At 36.0% G+C, this 22382-nt stretch overlaps 1 protein-coding gene and 1 pseudogene across 2 annotated transcripts in view; one reads left to right on the plus strand and one right to left on the minus strand.

Moving 5' to 3' along the window:
• GOPC (golgi associated PDZ and coiled-coil motif containing) overlaps positions 1–22382 on the plus strand; it is a 46710-nt gene that overhangs the window by 14079 nt on the left and 10249 nt on the right. Inside the window, exons 2-5 of one of the 2 annotated variants that reach the window (XM_077770837.1) lie at positions 14434–14598; positions 16130–16153; positions 19262–19437; positions 20452–20617. In XM_077770837.1, the coding sequence (XP_077626963.1) occupies positions 14434–14598; positions 16130–16153; positions 19262–19437; positions 20452–20617 (531 nt within the window). The remainder of the gene's footprint in view (positions 1–14433; positions 14599–16129; positions 16154–19261; positions 19438–20451; positions 20618–22382) is intronic. The other variant, XM_077770838.1, reaches the window with a different exon arrangement.
• LOC144237167 (glyceraldehyde-3-phosphate dehydrogenase pseudogene) lies at positions 8418–9415 on the minus strand (annotated as a pseudogene).

The raw sequence follows: 22382 nt of genomic DNA on the forward strand, positions 1-22382 counted from the left end.
AAAACATGTCGTTTTAATGGTTCATACCAAAAAAGGGCAACTCTGATTCTGGTCACTCTTCTTTTACTTCTTTTACTTATACTTCCCTTTTGCTTACTGGCTAAAATTCAAACTCAGGCATGGTGGTCAATGCCCAGTGTGTCTGCCCTTTTGTCACCTCTTGTTAGCTCCTTTGGCCTCTCAATAAAACTAGTCTGTTTGTAGCTCTCTAAATAGGCCTTGCTTTTGCATGGCATCAGTACTTTAACATAGGCTTTTGTGTATAATGCCTTCTCTGTTCCCTTTGTCTACAGCATGAAACACCCACTCATCTTTCAAGATATCACTTACATCACCATTTCTGTGAAGGCTTCCCTTACAGCATTTATCTCTGCTCTGTATAGGCACCTTCAACTCACCTTTAACTCACTTGGGCTGTTAAATTTGTTATGTTGTCCTGTCATTAGTAGTTGCCACATCTCTCTACCTCTAGAAGGTAATCTCTTTGAGGGTCAAGACTATATTTTAGGTGAAATAATATCAAGTGCTTTGTGAAAGCTGACTTTAGAGGGGAGCATTATCTCTTTATGAACTCATTTTGGTGTCTAGGAATTGGTGTTTTTCTCTATAGTGCTTTCAAACTTTATGGAGTAATGAGTAATTCCTTTAAGTATGGATATCTGGTTAACTGAGGTGTGGATTACAGAATTATTGTTCAGCCCCTTTTTAAAATTTGAAATTTGAAACTCACATTAAATACCAACCTTTCTGACCTGTTTACATCCCTGTCTCGCTTGCAAGGGGTTTTCATTTCTTAGACTTTTCCCTACTCTATACATTAGCTGATCTCTTTAGTACTCAAGTAAATTTCTCCTTTCTGACTGAGTTTTTCACTGCTTTTTAAAAAATTTTTTTATTTAAATTCTAATTAATGTACAGTGTAATACTAGTTTCAGGTGTAGACGATAGTGATTCAGCACTTCCATGGATCACCCAGACTTTCACTTCCTTTTTTTTTCCACACCATTTTGAATTAGTACATCATACACGCCTCTATAACAGTGCTTATGACACTCTGTCATAATTGGAAGTGTGATTTTATCTCTTTTTACCGGAGAGTGAAATTCTGAAGGGCAGAATCCATGTCTTAACTCATGTTTTTGTCTCCAGATCCTGGCACACAGTGTATACTCAATAAATATTTATTTAAATGCATAAATTATTTGAAACACTTTTAGTGTCCTGCCATGAATCCTCAAAGATTACCAGTAATCATTCTATAATACAGATTTCATGAGATCTGGGTTGGTGTCTGTCTATATCCGTGGTATCTAACACCGTGTCCAGCACATTGTTGAATGACTAAATCTGCAGGTTCATTTATTCCCCTGGTATGTGGTTTGCAAGGATATGATTTGTAAGTTAATCTTTCATGGTATTCCACTTTAAGAAAAATTTGAAACTGTGGCTAAAAGTAACATTAAACATTCATACTGTGTGTATGGATTCAGTGTACTTGTGATATTTCTAGAACATAGGGTAGCTTGATTCTCTTCACCCTACCTCCAGTTTGATTGTAGAGCAAATCTGTTAACATGAAAATGGAAACAGGAAACATTTTGTGTTGTTTGGAACTTCATTTTGAAGTTAATGTCAAAGTAATTTAACTTTCAAAAATACTTCACAGGGAGAGGGCACTTGTTGGGATGAGCACTGGGTGTTATATGGAAACCAACTTGACAATAAACTATTTAAGAAAAAAAAAACTACCAAAACTCTCCTTAGCTTTGAAATAAAAAACAAAATTCTTTAAATAAAAAAAATACATCATAGATTTATCTGTTTCTTTTTGAAATCCCTCCAGCCCTAGTTCATTCACTTTGTCTTCTGTATTATACAGAGCTGCCTTTTTTAAAACATCAATTTGATTATGTTGTTTTGCTTAAAATTCCCCAATTATACTATGAATAAAATTCAAACTTCTTTTGATGGCTGTCAAGCTCTGTATGATCTGACCTCTGGATATTTCTTCAATGACATGTCCTACCATTCTTTTCTCATATTTTGTATGGTGCAGTCACATGGGCCTCCCTTCAGACTCAGAGACTACAGTTCTCAAACTTTCCGTCTCAGGACCCCTCTCCACTCTACAAATTATGAAGTCCCCAAAATGTAGATTATGTCTATAGGCATTTACTGTATTAGATATTAAAACTGAGAAAACTTTTAAATACTTCCTGCAACAGTTGAAAATAGTAAGTCTATTATATGTTCATATAAATACCATTTTAATGAGATTTTTTAATAACTTTTCAAAAAAAAGAATAGCACTGTTTTACATTTAAGATTAATTTTTAAATATCTGGCTTACTAGTAGAGAGCTGGATTCTCATATCTGCTTCTGCCTTCAAACATTTGTGATAGGAGGTATGGGTTGTAGCATAGAAAGGTTGACCTCACAGAGATACACAGTTTGATAAGGGAAGAGTATTTTAATAACCTTTTTAGATGTGGATATTTTTCTTTGATATTAAAAGGTAATTTCTTGGGGTGGCTGGGTGGCTTAGTCGGTTAAGCATCTGGCTTTTTGGTTTTGGCTCAGATCATGATCTCACAGGTCATGAGTTTGAGTCCTACTTCGGGCTCTGCAGTGACAGTGTGGAGTCTGCTTGGAATTCTCTTACCCTTTTCTCTCTCTCCCTCCCCGCTGTGCCCTCTCTTTCTCTCTCAAAATAAATAAGCTTTTTTTTTTAAAGAAACAGTAATTTCTTAAAGGTTAGTTATAATGCAGAGTCTAAAACTCTTATCAAGTTTTCATCCACTGTTACACTAAAATACATTGGTCTATGTATGTAGTCATTGAATGGATCTTTTACTGAGTCCTGATGTTAACATTATGGATTGGTCATTTTGAAAATACTGATTTGCTGAGTTATGCACATTTTCTAAATGTGGGTATACCTCATACAGTATTTAAAAAATCACATTTGTTGGGGTGCCTAGGTGACTCCGTCAGTTAAGCATCCGACTTTGGCCTAGGTCATGATCTCACTGTTCATGGGCTTGCGCCCTGTGTTGGGCTCTGTGCTCACAGCTCAGAGTCTGGAATCTGCTTTGGATTCTGTGTCTCCTTCTCTCTCTGCTTCTCCCCTGCTTGCTTTCTGTATCTCAAAAATAAACATTAAAAAAATTTTTTTAAATCTTATTTGTTAATATCACCAGTCTCATCAGAAAGTCTTTGTGTTTGGAAGCTGTCAAGCTTCAATTTTTCTAAAATTCTAATTTTCATTTGAAAACACAGATTCTTATCATTGGCAATAAATGCTCTCAGTTGTTTGCCTTGAAGTGACAGATTCGCTTAAACATTCTCAAGAATATGTCTACCAAATATATTAATCTGAGTAATGTATTTGTTCTTTTTAAAAAAATTTTAATGTTTATTTTTGAGAGAGAGAGACAGAACATGGAGCCTGGGAGACGTAGAGAGAGAAAGATACAGAATTTGAAACAGGCTCCAGGCTCCGAGCTGTCAGCACAGAGCTTGACGTGGGGCTGGAACTCAGAAACTGTGATATCCTGACCTGAACTCAAGCCAGATGCTTGAGCCACCCAGACATCTCTGTTCTTCTTTCCAGTAAAAATGGTGTTCCATGAAAAAAAGAGTTTGGTGTTGCAACTCAAGCAAATGCATAAGTGTTTTTTCTTGGGACAACATGATTTGATATGCAACATATACGTTCTGTGTACACTTCCCATTTCATCACAGAGAATATTAAAAGGAAGTACTCAAGGGTTGAGATTTTTAAAACTCTATAATTTTTATTGCCTCATCACGGGCATTCTCAAATGATGAACTTTTTGGGTTTTTTTAACTGCAAGCATATAGTAGCTTGGACTCAAATGCTTTCATTTTACTCATCATCGCTTTTGCACCTTCAGTACAAATGTCATCATGGTGAAAAAGACAAATAATGTTTTATTAGTATTAAAATACTTTTGACCTTGTGGATGGCCTGAAAAGGTCCCACAGGCCTGTGAGAACTGCTCCTCTGACAGTAACCGGAACACTCTGAGTAGCCATACTCTCCCACCACACTAATTCCCTTCTTTTAGTTTCTTTCATACAGCTTACACTTTGTAAGTACATGTTATATTACTTGCTTTGTAATGACCTTGGACAAGTGGTTGGCATGTGGTTGGTGGCTGATGAATACTTGTTAAATGAATGTAGTTTAGAAACAAAAATAAGTTTGCTGGTCTTAAACTGCAGAGCAGTGTGTAGAGGAATGATGACGGATACAGTTAGTGGTCCTTTATGCTTGGATTGAGGGAATTGGAATGAATAGGTAGTTTTCTCACAGAACTTTTGTAAGCCAAATGAGCAGGCTGTTTCAGGAACTGACTTTGTAATCAAGAGGATTATTACTTCCTGTCTTGAGGGGTGGCAGAGATTTTTATATTTGACCTCTGAATACATTTCCTATTTGGTCAGTCTTTGTTTTAAAATAGGAATTGTTGGCTTTCTGTATGCTTGGGTGGTTGGAGCAATGCTAACCACTCAGGCACTGGGGAAAAAGAGAAAACAGAGGAAGATTCTTATTTTTTTTTTAATTTTTTGAATGTTTAATTTTGACAGAGAGAGACAGACAGACAGCGTGAGCTGGGGAGGGGCAGAGACAGAGGGAGACACAATCTGAAGCAGGCTCCAGGCTCTGAGCTGTCAGCACAGAGCCCAACAAGGGGCTCGAACTCAGAAACTGCGAGATCATAACCTGAGCCAAAGTAAGACGCTTAACAGACTGAGCCACCCAGGCACCCCAGGAAGATTCTTTATAAGAGGTGTGGGCTAACTCAGATTAGGTCTAAGACTGCTCTGCTATGTTGAAGGAGTAGAAGGAAAAACAGGGAATGGATCAAAATGCTTTCATTAGTTACATTTTCTCCTTGACTTTTGTCACAGGAGAAAAGGCCCTGTGAAGAAAGGCTCTGTTCTGCTGCTGCTGTTGCTCAGGATCCTGTATATAACAATTCCTATGATACTTTCTTTTAAAAGTTTAGTTGCAGGAAAGTTGCTTCTATAATGAGACAAGGAGAATGATATGATATATAAAGGTTCTCCTATTAATAGGAAACTCAGTATTAAATTTAATACAAAATAAACTTTATTAAGGTGGGCTTTTTTAGTGATATCTTGCCATCTCTGTATGATTTTGTTTTTATTTTTATTTTTTGACTGTTTATTTTTGAGTGAGAGAGAAACAGAGAGAGAACATGGGGGAAGGGCAGAGAGAGGCAGGCTCCATGGTGACAGCAGCAAGCCTGATGCAGAGCTTGAACTCAAGAACCACGAGATCATGACCTGAGCCGAAGTCAGACGCTTAACCAACTGAACCACCCAGGTGCCTCTATGTGTTTTTATTTTTTACATTTCTTTTATTTATCTTATGAGCTTACAGCCTTTCGGGAAATAGGTAGGTGTAGGTGATACGTTTTAGATATTGGCATTAAATGGTATAATTGCTAGAGATGTAAATTCTAGTCTGTACTTTCATCCTAAACTGCATTTTCAAACATAAAAAACAGACTTTTAAAAGCATAATTGTTTCTTTTTTTTTTTTTTTTTAGTGAAGTGATTACCTTTTGTACACATACTTTAAAACAGAAGGTGTAGAAACATTTGTAGGTAAATTTGTAGGTGAGAGTATATTTATCAGCAGCTTCCTGTGCTACTGTTCATTACAGGTCAACTGCTATTTGGAGTCAGCTATTTTCTTTGTAGTTCTTAAACAACTTGGGGAATGTGTGTTTTTGTGTGTACGCATGTCTGCCTGCATGTGTGTCTATCTGTGCATACACATGAGTTCCACTTGGGGAGGGAGCGGAGTTGCTATAGCTAGATAAGGAATGTTCTGAGTCTCTTGCTTAAAGCCCCATCTGAGATTTGAGGATGAAATCTCATTTGGAGCCCATGGACTGCTTAGTCACCATTTCCGTATTACTGCCAGATTACAAAAGATGTGAGGAGGTCTGAGTTTTAATGCCGTGTAATTTGTAATTTGGGGTAACTCACCTCATATCTTTGAGCCTCAGTTTCTTCATGTGCAAAATAAAGATATTTTACCAGGTTTTTTTAGGTTTCTAGGTTGGACTTTTTAAGATGTTACTGAAAAAGCTGAATAACATGCCAAAACTAATGACTGAACTAGATTAAGCTCTCAGCCATACGACGTGATATTTGCTAATTTATTGTCTTAGTCTGATCCTCTTCCAAAGAGGTTTTTGAAGGGTGACTAAGGTAAAGTAATTGGCATTTTTCTCCATAAGACTGTTAAATAAAAATTAGCTTATGTTTAGAAAGAGAAAAATGCAACCATTGTATATTTTTAGCAGCTAACATAGAGGATTAAGGTCTAGACAAAGTGGAAAAATAGGAAACTTTGAACAAAAAATTCCTTTAGTTTTGGTGCCACACAGTGGAATCCAGTAGTGAAGGATTATTTTAGAAAGGAATTACCTTGTTGGAAAAGTTGGGATGTTTTGAAAGTATGAGATGAGAAATAGAATAGTAATAGCTACATTAAGTACAAATAAGTGGTGATGACAATACTCTAGTGTTAGATAGACTGCCTGTCTTTTTCATTTTGGGGAATACTTCATTCCTGCTTTGTGAAATGTGCCTCAATTTTTCATCTATCTATAGACTCCATTCCAGCTGGACCACATGCTAAGAATCACTGCTTTAGAAAAATCTCACCAGTGGTTGATTTAAATGGCTTAGGTGATGTGAAGGCCATGCTCATGAACTGTGACATGTGACCGGAGCCGAAATCCAGAGTCAGCCACTCAACTGACTGAGCCACCCAGGTTCCCCCTGTGGCTTTTTTTTTTTTTTATGTTTATTTATTTATTTTGAGAAAGAGAATGAGAATCCCAAGCAGGCTCCCCACAGACAGCACAGAGCCCCACACGGGGCTCAATCTCACCATTAGATCATGACCTGAGGTGAAATCAGGAGTTGGATGCTTAACTGACTGAGCCATCCAGGTGCTCCAAGGTCATGATCTTAAGGCCCAGAGACCCTCCTAGAATAAGATCATTTTATCCTTACTGTCTAGGGATAGAATATCTTGATGATCAGTTTTTTGTTCTATTTTTTCTATAAATGAATCTCAAGATCAAGTGCAGGAAAGTGAAAAGATTGTATCCCAAATTAAGTCTGTATGTAACATAGTTTTTAACTGGTTTTGGTTTTGGTTTTTAAAATATTTTTGGGGGTGCCTGAGTGGTTCAGTCAGTTGAGCATCAGCTTTTGAATCAGCTCAGGTTGTGATCCCAGAGTCGTGGGATCTAGCCCCATGTTGGGCACTGCATGTGGAACCTGCTTAAGATGCTCGTTCTCTCCCTCTCCCTCTCCCTCTCCCTCTCCCTCTCCCTCTCTCACTCCCTCCCTTCCCCCCTCCCCCTCNTATAAAAAAAAAAAAATTTTTGGGATATCGCTTGAAAATTTAAGTAAGAGTTGAAGGTTGAAATTACCTGTTTCCTTTAAATTTTCACTCTTTACTAGTTACAGGGTGGCCAAGGTATGAGAGCAAGGTGAAAAAGATGCTCAGGCTTTTTCTATGGTCAGACCTATTTGGAGTCTGTTACTTACTAGCTGTGTGATTTGGGGCAAATTGCTTAAACTATGAGTTTCGGTTTCCTTAACTATTAAGAAAAAGTTGGAGAGTGTGGTAAGAATTACAGATCATGTATGGTGTGTATATACCTGCCATATGTTTATAGATGCTTGCTCTGTGATAGCTTTGAATATTGTTAGTAAGTTAAACATGTATTGCTGCTATAGAAACAAATTTTTTTCCTTATGGCCAGCTGCTTGATAACACTTCCACTGCCTTGTCGTGGGAGAAATTGGGTTCAAAGTGCTGTTTTGCTGCTGACCAGTTGGGTAGCCCTGGATATAAAAGCGACTTTGATAGGCCTTGGTTTCATTATATAAATAGCAACTGTCATAATTTTAGTCTTTATGTTCTCTTTGAATTCTAAAATTTGGTGGTATTAGGAAGATAGCCATTATATAAAATATACAAATTTCTAATCTTGGCATAAAATTTATCAATGGCTAAGTTTTCTTAGCTAAAATGCTTATATCATGGACTAGAAAAGAGTTACTTAAATATTACAAAATTTAAAGTCAATTTGAAACGCTTGTTTTAAAAATTAATTTGGCCTTGAATTTTATTTTATTTTACTTTATTTATTTGTTTTGTTGGGTAGATACCGTGTACTTTATTGATGTGGATGACCCTCTTCTTCAGAGGGTCTAGGATGGAAACTGTGACAAGGTCAAGAGGGTCTCATTGTGTTAGGGGATGATTTGGGGCAAGGATACGCCAGCAACTGAGGGCTTCTTTCTTGTGCTCTCACTGGGGCTGGTCCAGGGGGCTCTTACTTCTTGGAGGCCATCTGGACCAGAAGATCTACTGCCTGGTTGCTATAGCCAAATTCATTGTCATGCCAGGAAATGAGCTTGTACAGTGGTCATTGAGGACAATGCCAGCCCAGGTATCGAAGGTGGAAGAGTGGGTATCACTTTTAAAGTTGTAGGAGACAGCCTGGTCCCCAGTGGAGCCCAGGATGCCCTTGAGGGGGACCTCTGATGCCTGCTTCACCATCTTCTTGACATCATCGTGTTTGTCAGCTTTCTTTAGGCAGCAGATCTGATTCATGACTGACCTACTGAGGGTGGGGCATGGAAGGCCAAACTAGTGAGCTTCCCATTCAGCTCTTGGATGGCCTTGCCCACATCCTTGGCTGTAGAAGCAGGGATGATGATCTGGGCAGCCCCTCAGCCATTGTGCCACAGCTTCCCACTAGGGCCACCTGCAGTCTTCTGGGTGTCATTGATGGCTTGGACAATGTCATTAGTCTTTTCATTATGCCAGAGTTTTCATGGATGATCTTGGCCAGATGAGCCAAACAGTTGGTAGTACAGGAGGCATTGCTGACAATCTTAAAGGAGTTGTCCTACTTCTCATGGTTCATGCCCATCACAAACATGGGGCATCAGTAGAAGGGGAAGAGATGATGATCCTCTTGGCTCCACCCTTCAGTGAGCCCCGGCCTTGTCCATGGTAGTGAAGAAACCAGTGGATTCCACAACATACTCAGCACCAGCATCACCCTGTTTGATGCTGCAAGGATCTCCCTCCTGGAAGATGGAGATAGGCTTTCTGTTGATGACAAGTATTCTGTTCTCAGCCTTGACTGTGCCACTGAATTTGCCATGGGTGGAATCATCCTGGAACATGTAGACCATGTATTTGAGGTCAGTGAAGGAGTCATTGATGTCAACAATATTAATCTTGCCAGAGTTAAAAGCAGCCCTGGGGACCAGGTGCCCAATGTGGCCAAATCCATTTTCTTTGACCATAACCATTCATCCTCGGGTCTGGCTGGCGCTGCACAAGGAGATGTGACTGTCTGCTGAACAATGAACAACAGAGAAATTGGGCTTCGAATTTTAACATCTGCATCTTCTCTTTATAAAGAATTTTTTCTTTTTTTAAAAAATTTTTTAAAATGTTATTTATTTTGAGAGAGAGACAGCGTTCAAGCAATGTAGGAGGGCAGAGAGAGAGAGGGAGACACAATCCAAAACTGACTCCAGGCTCTGCACTATCAGCACAGAGCCTGATGCAGGGCTCGAACTTAGGAACCATGAGATCATGACCTGAGCCAAAGTCAGAGGCTCAACCAACTGAGCCACCCAGGTGCCCCAAGAATTTTTTCTTACTTTTTAAGTTGAGCAACCTCTTGAGAAATTGACTTAATGAAGAGTCTGTATTTGTAATGGGCCACATACAAAAAACCTGTGTACCACCCTGTTTTCTTTGCCCTTTTAGAATAAAATCATTTCTGATTTGAATATTAGTCTGCCAAATTAATTAATAAATACCACTTATGCCCCTTTAATTTCTTAACTCCAAAAGTTTTACTCAGTTATTAATGAATCATGAGATACTTGATTTGAAAGATAAATCATTGTGGGACTACCAGGCAGTGTATGCCTTTTGAAACACACAGTATACCCCCTGCCACAAAGATTTAATTAAGTAAATCTAATTAAACCTTTAAAGAGTTTTTAAAAAAATTTTAAGTAATCTCTGCACCCAACGTGGGATTTGAATTTCTAACTCCAAGATCAAGAGTTGAATGCTCTACTGACTGAGCCTGCCAGGTGCCCCTAATTAAACCTTTAGATCTAACTTCCAGTTTATAAAAAATGTAAGGAATAGAGGAGTATATTAGATAACACCATAAAGAAGTAATAAGATTAATGCAGGATGAAAGCAAATGTAATGAAAAAAGAGGTAAGGGTTGTTATAGAGTAAATGATTTATATTAAACTTTTTCTGGGTATAGGTTCACTTTACCATAAGCTTCATATTGCTTAAGAAGAGTGCATATTATTCAAATCTTTGTTTTCCTTTTGTGGTTATTTTGTTTGAAACACTAAAAACCTGTAGGTTGTTTGTTTTGTTTTGACTAAAAAGAACTTTCTAGACAAGACTTTTAAGGAGCAGTCTTTAAAATGTACTGAACATTGTCTGGTAAGAGGGGATCTTAAATGTTTGTGATTTTCTTTGGTGGGCATTTTTGTTGTTGTTGTTAAAGGGAAGAAGATCTGTTTACCATACATGTTTATCATACATGTAAGGTTTTTTGTTTTTCTTTAAAGAACAGTTAGCTACCATGTATATTAGCATATGCTTCTAAAAATAGAAGTATAGTTGACACACTATATTACATTAGTATCGGGGTAGTGATTCAACAACTCTGTATGCTATACTCACAAGTGTAGCTATCATCTCTCATCATACATTGCTGCTGTAATACCATTGACTATATTCCCTATCCTGTACCTTCCATCCCATGACTTACTTCCTAAAAGCCTGTAGCTCCAGTCTCCTTTACCCCCTTTTTGCCTCTTCTCCTACTCAGATAATAAGTGTGCTGGTGTGTGTATCTATATGTTTGGAGGGAAGGGGAGAGAGAGAGTGTGTGCATGCAAGAGCACTTCTATAGTCAGAAAAATAAATAACCCTGTAGAAAAATAGACAAGAGACTTGGCAGGCACTTTACAAAACAGAATATCTTGGTGGCCAATAAACATAGGAAGAAGTGATTAACCTTATTAGTAATCAAAAAGATTTAATTAAAATTATGGGAATCTCCTGCATTCATACTAAAATTATGAGACTGGCAATGCCACGTGAAGGCAAGGTTGTGAAGCTATCACAGTTTTCCTACACAGTGGGCATGTCATGTCGGTTGCTACAATCACTTAGAATACTGGCCCTTCCTACCAAGGTTTAACATATTCATACACTTTAACCAGCAGTTTTCCCTCCTAGATATAACTCAACTGAATTCTGTATGTACCAAAAGATACATTTAGAGCAACATCAATTTAACAGTCAGAAGCTGGAAAACAGCATAAATGTCCATCAAAAGTAAAATGAAAATGAAAAATTTTGGTATATTCATTTAATGAATACTCTGTAGTAATGTAAATGAATGAACGGCAGCTTATACAAAACATGAAGGAGTCTCACAGTTATAATCTTGAAGCAAAAGCCAGGCATGAGTGAAAGCATACCATAGATTCTATTCATATAACATTCAAAAACAGGCAAAACTATCTGTGATGTTAGAATTCAGGGTGTGACTCTGATGGTTATGCCCGTGGATGAAAATGGAGGTAGTGATTGGGAAGCAGCCTCAAGGAGAGTTCTGGAGTGCTAGTACTGCCCTGTTTCTTTATCTGGCTGGTAGATAAATAGATTTGTTTAATTTATAGAATTCATCATGTGTATACTTCCTGATGTAAGTTATACATGAATAAAAATATGAAAAGGAATGAGGAAGTTCTTCTAATCCAGAGTGATGTCTAAGAAGTAACAAAAGCAAAATGCAGCAGTGTTTATATTATGAAACATTTTACCTTGGTTTATAGCATGCCACCTCTTGTCTTCTACCTCTAGTTATTACCCAAGCCCCAGTCTTTGGCCACTGTTTTTCCTTTAATTCAATCTTAGGATATAAATTCCTATCTCTGTGCTTTTAGTGCCACCCCTAGTCCCAGTTTGTCACTTGTTTTTTATTTCCAAAATTCTGTGGGATAGTTTCTGTTGATTATATCATGGCTGATACAAAAATCAGCACATATAAAACTTAAGCTCATCCTTCTTCCTCCCTCATGTCAGAATAAGCTACTATCTTGATCTTCCTATTTCCTTCAGTGGTTTCACTGTTCTCTAAACTTGAAATATTTGTTATTGTTGATCTGATTTTCCATTGGACATCTGATCTGTAAGTGTTGGCCAACAATTTCCTTTCAGCATTGTGAATTGCTTTATTTCCATGTACAAAGTTACCATGATAACTTTACTTATTTATTTATTTATAATTATTTTTTAAAATTTATTTTTGAGAGCAAGAGAGACAGAGTGCAAGCGGGGGAGGGGCATAGAGACAGGAGGAGACACAGAATCTGAAGCAGGCTCCGGGCTCTGAGCTGTCAGCACAGAGCCCCATGATAACATCATTTAGAAAGCTACAGTTAGGTGTTGCTAATGTCCCTGTCTTCACCTTACCTGCAAGAAGCCTGTTGCTAAAATGTCATTGGAAGAAAATGTTTCAGAGTTACACACGATGATGGTTGCATAACTCTATGAATATGCTAAAACCCACTTAATCATATACTTTAAAAGAGTGAATCTTATGGCATGGGGATCTATCTCAATAAAGCTGTTATTAAAAACAAAAACAAAAATGTCTTTGAGAGTATATGGTGAATTCCTATGAGATTAAATCTGTTTTGGTCTTTCATCCAGAGCTAGTCATTTATCCAGTCCAGGGCATTCTGTGAATACACAGCTTCTCTAAGTTGTCTAACCTCCTTGCTAATAACATCTTCATATTCTAGTAAGTGCTTTCATGTAAAAGATTAATAATTTTATGAAAACAGTCAAAGTCATGATATTAAATAATATTATAACAAATATAATAAATAAATATAGTAAATATAATTAAGTTATTTCCTAATTTAAAATTGGAGAAACTTCAATGAAGATGGAGTGGTTTATGTGGAAGCACAGGGCTAGTATTAGAATTCATTTCAACTTAAAGATATTTATTGAGCATCTTTTATGTACTAGGCACTGACTGGTGCAGTTGGGATGTAGAGATGTATTTTAGTCCTTTGGTCGCTTACACCCAGAGAATTTCTCTAAGTTGCTTCTCTGTCTGCCTCTTCTAGTCTTTCCATCTCTAGACTGTTGTAGTACTACAATTTTGTCCTTGTTATTTAACTTCAAAGCATTTCTAAACTCTCTATCCCTCACTAACGCTCTTTTAAACCTTCCTTTGCTTTGAATTCCTTGGGATGATCAATTCTAAATGTACCCATAACTTGCCACATTTTACTTTAGTTGGTTCGCATGTATATCACCTTAGTTAATAAGAAAGCTTCTCCAAGACATAAATAATTATCATCTATAATTCTAAAAGTATTTTCTCCAATTATTTTCTCCTTGAGCTAGCATAGTTCTGAGTCCCTTGATGCTTAGTACAATTATGTTGAATTAAATAGAAAACTAAGGCTTTTTCTTAGTCTTTGATCTACTGGCTGATTGGGAAGACCAGACACAGGAGAGACATCCTGTGCACAACTATAAAACATATCAATTGTAAAAAATTAAAAACTTTCAACTTGAATGGATAAATGGTTTTGAGGAGTTATTCTGCTGTGTTGTAACAGTTAACTGTAGCTTATAGTCTACTCTGATATTTAGGTCTATTGTGACCGGACCTAAATATCGGTGATTCACACCTTAGCACCTAAAATAATGACTAGATAGATAGTGGATGGACTCGTATGGGCTGGCCTCTCCTCTAATACACCATGAATGTTAGTGAACCACTATAGCACATGTTATCTTTAAGGATGGTGAGCCATCCCATAACTTTATATTTTCAGAAATTTTATAGGTAAAGGCAGAACAGTGAAAAGCCCTCTTAAAGTAAGCAAAGTAAAATGGAAGTAGCATTCTGTATTGAAAGATTCTGTTTATTGGAGCACCTGGCTGGCTCAGTCAGAAGAGCACACAACTCTTGATCTTGGGGTTGTGAGTTTGAGTCCCACGTTGGGTGTTGAGATTACTAAAAAAAATAAAAGAAGATGCTATTTATAGTAGATTCAGATATATTACCTGTGCAGTTGAATTTATGACTATTTAGATGGATGTCTTATAGATCAGTCACTTCGTCTATTCATTCTGGTGTTCATTTGTTCATTTCACAGGTAGTCTGGCTCCTTTTTGAATATTTAATATTTGAGTCAAAATAAAGAAAATTAAGCTTACTTGATGTTTTTTATTGTTGTTTTATAAGGCACAGTTGGTAGATCTGAAATCTGAACTGACAGAGACCCAGGCAGAGAAAGTTGTATTGGAAAAAGAAGTCCACGATCAGCTTTTACAGTTGCATTCTATCCAGCTTCAGCTTCACGCTAAAACTGGCCAGAGTGTTGACTCTGGTACTATTAAGGCAAAACTGGTAAGTAGTTTAGAAGGTAACGAATATTGACATGTGTTTTAGAGGGTAAAGAGGACAGTTTTTAATAAGGCTTTTGATTATAAAAGGTAATATGTGCTCATTGTGGGAAATTTAGAGAAAACAAGCAATATAAAAATCATTGTCATCCACTGTCTCATCACTTAGGGGTAATAACTAATAATACTAATAAGCAACTGATACTTAGAATAGGATTTTTTTCCCTATTTGAAAATTGCTGTCTACATATATTTAAAAGATATTTGTGATTATAACATGTAAACATTTTTCCCCCTATTGGATCAGTTAGGATTAAATTCAGCTGCATATATAACAGAAATCCAAATAACACTAGGATTATTCTTGAATAGTACAAACTGTTTTCTCTCAACCCCTGAGATATGCAGTCCAGAGCTGATACGATAGCTCTCCAGATACTGGGTATCCAGGTTCATTTTAGTCTTGTGTTCTGCCATGTTTAGCTCAGAGTTTCCAACTTTAGGATTTCTTCATTCCAGACAGGAAGAAGGGTGCAAAGAAAAGAGCAAAAGGGTGCTTCCAGACTGTATTAACCTTCTTTAAGGAACTTTTCTTGAAATCCTCCTCAGCCATTTTTGCCAGTCAGTTTAGCTATCCTATTGACTATTGCAACTCGCATTTCAGCCTCTTGGTCACATGACCACCTTCAGTAAAACTAAGAGTTCTGTCAGTAAGGATGAAGGGGAAGGTGGAATTGGGTGCCAACCAGTGGCACGTTTTTTCTGTTGCTCTTCATAGACACATTTTTCCTGCCACTAAAATTTTGTAAGGTTTGTATAGTATTCATTGTGTAAATTTTCCATAATTAATCTTTGCCTTCATAATATAGGTTGTTTAAATAGAAAAATTTTTTAAGTCTCAGGTCCACTTGATTTCTTATGTACTAAGTGTGCACTATGTGCCAGACGCTTTACTGACCACAGGGGACACAGCAATAAGACATACAGCTTGGGACAGGCAGGATGTGAAATGATAATGATGATAGTAATACATTGTTAAGTTCCTGTTTTCAGTTAATTCCATTTGATTAGTTGATTAGTTTCTAATACTGCTATGTTAGAATTTATTTAAATGAATATCTACATTCTCAAACCTTTAAAATTCAGAAATTTTATGAATATAAGTTAGTCTTGTTTCACTGAAGTGAGTTAGATTTGTAACTGCTTCTTTGGGATATTGGATATTAACATTGAGCAACAGTGTATATTTTCAGTAGAAAGGAATTGAAGTTTTAACAAAAATTAGATCTTAAACAGGGTACTGTAGTGGAAAGGCACTGAACAAGTTGAGTTGACTTATTTTGGTAAAACAAAAAATTTTAATCTAATGCTAAATAGTTACTATTGCTTTTGGATTTGCAAATAGATTTGTTCTAACGAACTTTATCCAAATGATATTCAGCATATGGGAATTTTCCTTATAATGATTATACCACTAGATAAATTCATTTGTTTGATATTTTTCTAATTATAAAACTTTTTTCTTATATCTTAAGTCTGTCCCCTCTGTGGAGGAGCTGGTAAGTTTGCTGTTTCTGTTTTGCTTTAATATGTCATGTTGAAGTGTTTTTAGTGTCTTATTTGCATATTATATGTTGTCACTTTGTATTTGAAAATGATGTTCACAATGGTAATTCTTTAATGTGCCAGTACCTGAAAAGTTCAGTTGGTGGCCCATTGCTCTTTCTCACTTCATGTTGTCAAAGATTTTTCTTTTGTTTGTGATTTATAATCATTATTTGCAGAGCCCATCAATATTTGACAACTTCTGAGCCTTGTAACTTGCTCAAACCTCTACTTCAAAAGAGCAATTGGTTTTCTCACCTGAATATTTTGAAGATACATTAAGCAGAAGCAGCTCTTTTCTTCTATTTGAGTTTCTCCCCAGAAAAAGAATGTGCATGTTGGTTTCTTACTCATCTACTGCATGTGTCATAACTTTTTCGTAGTCTTGGAATAATTGTGTGGCCCTTGAAACAACTGAATTTTGAAACTCCATACCAGAATTTTTTTAGAAAATAACAAAATGTAAGTTCTTAATATTTTTCCCATTCTCCCAGTCTAATCAGCCTCCAATTTATCTTACGGTTTTCTTTTGAAATTATAGTGTTTGACTATCTAAATACAATATGAGCTTCTTGTTTGTTACCTAATAATAAACAGGTTAACTAAAACATTTTTTTTCTTTAAACCTAAAAGTGATTAACTTCAATCTTCTTTGTCCTTTTCATGGTTGCAAGTGTTATTTTTAGGCCTAAGAGTTTGTCAGATTCATTAGGGGTTTGAATAGTGAAAACAAAGTGATGGCTTAATATGTGTTTCTCAGATTCCATAAATATTACATAAATAGCTCATTGAAATAATTCTAAGTAGATAATTCTTAACATAAAGTTTATTTAGCCCACAAACCAAAGAATACTGGGCCTTCTAGGAACTCTTTTTCTGACACAAACAGCGTTAACCCCAGTAAATGCCATAAGAAAGATTTTTGTTCATGTTATCCAAACTTTGGGGGGTTTTTTGGAACTGATACTTGCCTTTTAGGAAATAGGTTCTGAAATAAATTGCAATTTTAGTAATTCCAAAGTTGTTATAAAAAGAGGATTCTAGATTATTAGTTCTTCAAATTCTTTAAAAACGGTATCTAGAAGTTATGTTTTTATGGTTACTTTTTTTAACAGAAGCTGAAAAAGCCTGCTAATTTAATTTTCCTCTATTTATAATAATAACAAATATTTTTAATCAAAGAGGTGATAAGTATATCCAACATTTGGTAGTTACTCATTTTAGCTTGTATATTATGTTTTTGTGTTTAAGTTAGTGGTACCCACTCCCTTGTATTTGAGTCTATCACAAATAAAGTGATATTTATATCATTTATTGATATACTGTTGTCAGAACAGTTGACCAAAGCAGACAGTTAAATTAGTACCAAAATATATTCCATGAATTGTTAAAAGGTTTTTAAATTTATTTTTAAGCTTCTTAATATCCAGAATAAAAAGGGAAATAATTACAATAATCAGTACCCAAACAATAGAAACAATAACACTTGCCATTTGCTCAAGATAAAAATCTTTCTGGTGCTGAAGTAGATCTTTTTTTAATATATTTTTTTAAGTTTATTTATGTTCAGGGAGACTGCACACATGGGGAGGGGCAGAAAGAGAGGGGCGGGAAGAGGCTCTGCACTCCTTGAAGAGCCTGACATGAGGCTTGAGATCATGACCTGAGCTGAAATCAGGAGTTGGACGCTTGACTGACTGAGCCACCCAGGTACCCATAAGTCTTTAAATCTCACAAAGGGGACACAGTAAACAGTGTCCTCACAGCTCGTCCACAAATACAGCCACAGTGTCACAAGATTCATAGATGCTGTGAATCAGTAAGTTGGTAAAAGCAGTTCTGTAAGGCAGTAAAAACACTTCTACTTAGGATAAATAAATGGAAGTTTACAGTGTTTGGATAGTTTTCTTGATCCAAAACAGAAGTTTTGTTTGGCCACAGAGTTTGTGTGTGTATTTGAACTTGACTGCCTTTAGATTTTGTACCTTCTGTTTTCCACTCTACTTTGTCTTGTGTCAGCCTGTTTTGTGTTTGGGTCCTGAAGGCGTTTACATTAGTAATCCCTGATTTATAGGGATAGACATACTGTATATAATTTTAAGGTAAATTGAACATTATTTCTCACATGTGAGCTTGTGATAAAAATTTGATAGCAAAGATCTTAAGGTTTTATACTCTAACTTGTAATTCACTTATATGGGCTATCTACCAAGTGGAACATAGGATGCCATCCTTTTAGGAGAGCTAAAAATGGATGTCTATACTACCTCATAATAGACAGTGGGCCCTGTTTTCCTCAGCAAATAGTTCTTCATTCACTTTAACATATGGACAAAAAATGAGTCAGATACCCAAATTCAGTGATAATCTGTACCATACATATGCTCACGTAGAGAAATTTTTTTAACATGGTTTCAATACAGTTGTTACCAGCATTTTTCCATTACTACCAAATGTTCTTTATTATTTTTTTCCATCAAATGTTCTTTAAAAAATTAGAATATGTGTTCTAATGTAAGCAGTCTAACTTTCTTATAGTCCTTTAAGGTAAATTAGCTGTGGAATCTATTCACAGCTTAAGGATTTTGACTTGTTTATAGAATTGTTGCATTAAAATTAAATAAATGTTTGGGTACAACCACCAGAATGATTATTTTTATTCTAGTCTAGGTTCTTGAGCCATTCTTAGAAAGTAAATAGAGAGCAGATTCAATTATTCATTGAAACCACTCCTATTAGTATGTGATGACATGAACTTAGAGAAGACTAAGTATCTTCAGTATCTCTTAGTATCCTCAGTGTTAGAGTACTCCAAGAATGCAATTATCTTACATGGAAGTGGTCCCAACACCTTCTGGTACTAGTTTAAAAGAACTGTATCCAAATCTTTATTTCATTTCACAGAAATGAAGTGGTCACTTTTATCATATGCTTTCATTGTTGGTATTGTAGATTGTGTGCTTTTATGTATTTTGAGGAAATTGGTCTGTTGTTAAAAAAGTCTTAAATGTACTTTCATTACATTGTGCTGGGTTTTTTTTTATTTTTTATCTTTTAATTAGGAGAGAGAGCTTGAAGCAAACAAAAAAGAAAAAATGAAAGAAGCTCAACTTGAAGCTGAAGTGAAGTTGTTGAGAAAAGAGAATGAAGCCCTTCGTAGACATATAGCTGTTCTACAGGCTGAAGTTTATGGGGCAAGACTGGCTGCCAAGTACTTGGATAAGGAACTGGCAGGAAGGTGTGTAAAAAACGGGTACCCTGTACTCTTAGGTAACAAATTAGATATTTAATGAGGTTGACTCTTAACCTCTTACGATAAATGAAACATTAATCTTTACCTTAAAAGTTATTTTATAGTTGGCTATAGCTTACTATTGTTAATATTGTCAGCATTGTATCTTGCAGATTTATTTAGCCATACTACATAAGTATTTCTGGTTTACACATACATATAAACACAGACTCTGATAGGAACTTACTGTGAAATGCTAATAACCCCAGATCTGCCCTTTTCAGCCATTTCGTGCCTTGAAACCATAAAAGATAATGTTCACATGTACAGCATGACTTCCATAAGGAATTTTTTTCTGTGATCATTAAACCCAATCTTTCTTCACCCTACAAAACATGTTTGAATGATAGTGAATTTATCATTAAAATAGTTCTGCTTGCATTAAATTTTACAAATAATTACTCACAAACTTCGGTGACTTATTAATTTTGGTAAATAATTTTTGATATCATATTAAGAAATGATGTGAAGCAAATAAAAATAATTTCTGTCATGTTGAAGTATATATTTTCTAATAACTTTTACCATATTTAAAATTATCTTTTGTAAAAAGCTGCCATTAAAAGAAATGTTTGTATGGATAGTATCATGTGAAAACTAGCAGTCAACAGTATCTGATTTTATTGACCTACCCTGATTGCATGCAAGATATGAAACACATTCACTGACACTAGTTTCAAAAGTTGTTTTTTAGATGCATTTGAATTAAGAATATGATTAGAAAAGGTCTCATTCATTCTTTTTTTTTTAAAAACTAGTTTTCCCTTGAAGACATCTGTTCTTTTCAGAGTTCTCATGGTTTACAGATCTGAAAGACATCAGGAGATTCCTGAATAGTAATTTTATTACTAACTTGGGTTTATGCAAAAGCTATTTGTATTCAGTAATTTTATGAATTCTCTGTAATAAAAATTATAATAATCAAAAACTAATTGAATTACCTCTTTTCCCAACATAAAGGGTCCAGCAAATACAGTTACTAGGACGAGATATGAAGGGACCAGCTCATGATAAGCTTTGGAACCAGTTGGAAGCCGAAATACATTTACATCGTCACAAAACTGTGATCAGAGCCTGTAGAGGACGTAATGACCTAAAACGACCAATGCAAGCCCCTCCAGGCCACGTATGTTTGCTTTGTTCCTGCTTCCTGCTTGACCTCTTCTTTTCTTTAGTCAGCAGTCCCTTCCATTTTTTTTTATTCTAGTAGTATTTAAACCATTATTTAAAAACTGAATGAGAACAGATACATATAGTTCTTTTCTGACTTATCCTCAAATGTCCTAAAAGTGATATTTCTGAAAACTGAACTGTTGCTCGCAAATATATATTACTTATACTTTGGTTCATATTTCAGAATTTTCCTGGATCATAATTAAGCATGTTTAAATTTGTTTTTTAAGCTTAGCAGGGAGCATGTAGTCATATTAATAAATTGGCAAGTATTTTGGGGGTAGTTTAAAGGAAGTTTTTGGTAACTAGATTCAACCGTAGTTAATATTTACACCTGTTTGGTCTCAGATTAAGGTGGAATTTGAGATCTGTATCCAGTCGTCTGTTTCTGTAGCTACCATTATACTGAATAAATCTTTATTAAATTTCATTACTACAGCTGCCTGATAATAAAAGCATGTCTGACTCCTACCCAATGGCTTACATATCTTAGTACCAGATAAAGTATGGCCTTAAACAGTTAAAGTATTTTGTTGCCTCTGCAAAGACTATAAGAAGAATTGATATGTACATGAACTTGGTGGGGAAAAAGAGGGAATTACAATGTCAGACATTGGGGACCATTAAATTCTTGGCAGTGGCCAGATGGCAAAAATTATTTTATGCTAAATAAAAGAGTATCAACTTTAATCTGATAATCATGGGATTTTTTTAATAAAATGGTGGATTGAAGACTTACCATTATTTTAACAAATTACTTTGGTATAGTGAAGAGGATATACTGGGAGAGGGGCTAACTGTAGTCAAGGAGCGACATTAGAAAGATACTGTAGTAACCTGGGAAGAAAGTGATGGATGCAGGGGAAGTGTATTTGAGAAGAAGGACAGGTTTGAGAGAATTCGAATCAAGAGGACTTGGTGATTAACTGCTTTCGGTTAAGTAGATGAATGAGAAGGAAGAGTCTAGGTATTTGGTGTGGGCAGTTGAGTGAAATGATAGCATTTGTTGATGAAGCAAATAGAGGAAAGGAAGATTTGGGGGGAAATATGATGAGATTTGTTTTAGCATGTAGTGTTTGAGGTCCCATTGGGTCAAACAAAATGTATCCAGTTGGCCATATGACTCTGGAATTTAGGAGAATTTAGAGTTGAAGAAGTATTAGGGAAGTCATCTGTTAAAATAAAAACAATGGAATTGATTAACCCAGGGAAATGTGTAGAAAATTAAAAAAATAGGAGTGCTTGGGTGGCTCAGTTGGTTAAGTGTCCAGTTCTTGATTTTAGCTCAGGTCATGATCTCAGAGTTCATGAGTTTGAGCCCATATTTAGGGCTCCACACTGACAGTGCAGAGCCTGCTTGGGATTCTCTCTCTTTCCCTCTCTCTCTGCCCTTCCCACTCTGAAAATAAATAAATAAGCCTAAAACATATTTAGAAAGAAAGGGGAGGGAGGGAGGGAGGATGGGAGGAAGGAAGGAGGGAAGGAAGGAAGGAAGGAAGGAAGGAAAAAGAATAGGAAGCCAAGGATAGAAAGAGTGATGGAAAGAAAGGGATCACTTAAAGGTAGGATTCTGAGATGGCGCTGTCAGATATAAGCCATCTGGGAAAGTAGTATAATAGAAACCAAGGAAGAGAGTTTCAAGGAGGTAGAGTGATGAACAGTATCAACTTTCTGCAACGTTTAAGTAGGATAGTGACTAGAAAGTATACATTAGATAT

The sequence above is a fragment of the Crocuta crocuta genome, unplaced genomic scaffold (genome assembly GCF_008692635.1).
Source record: "Crocuta crocuta isolate KB4526 unplaced genomic scaffold, BGI_CrCroc_1.0 scaffold562, whole genome shotgun sequence".
NCBI classification, from domain to species: Eukaryota; Metazoa; Chordata; class Mammalia; order Carnivora; family Hyaenidae; genus Crocuta; species Crocuta crocuta.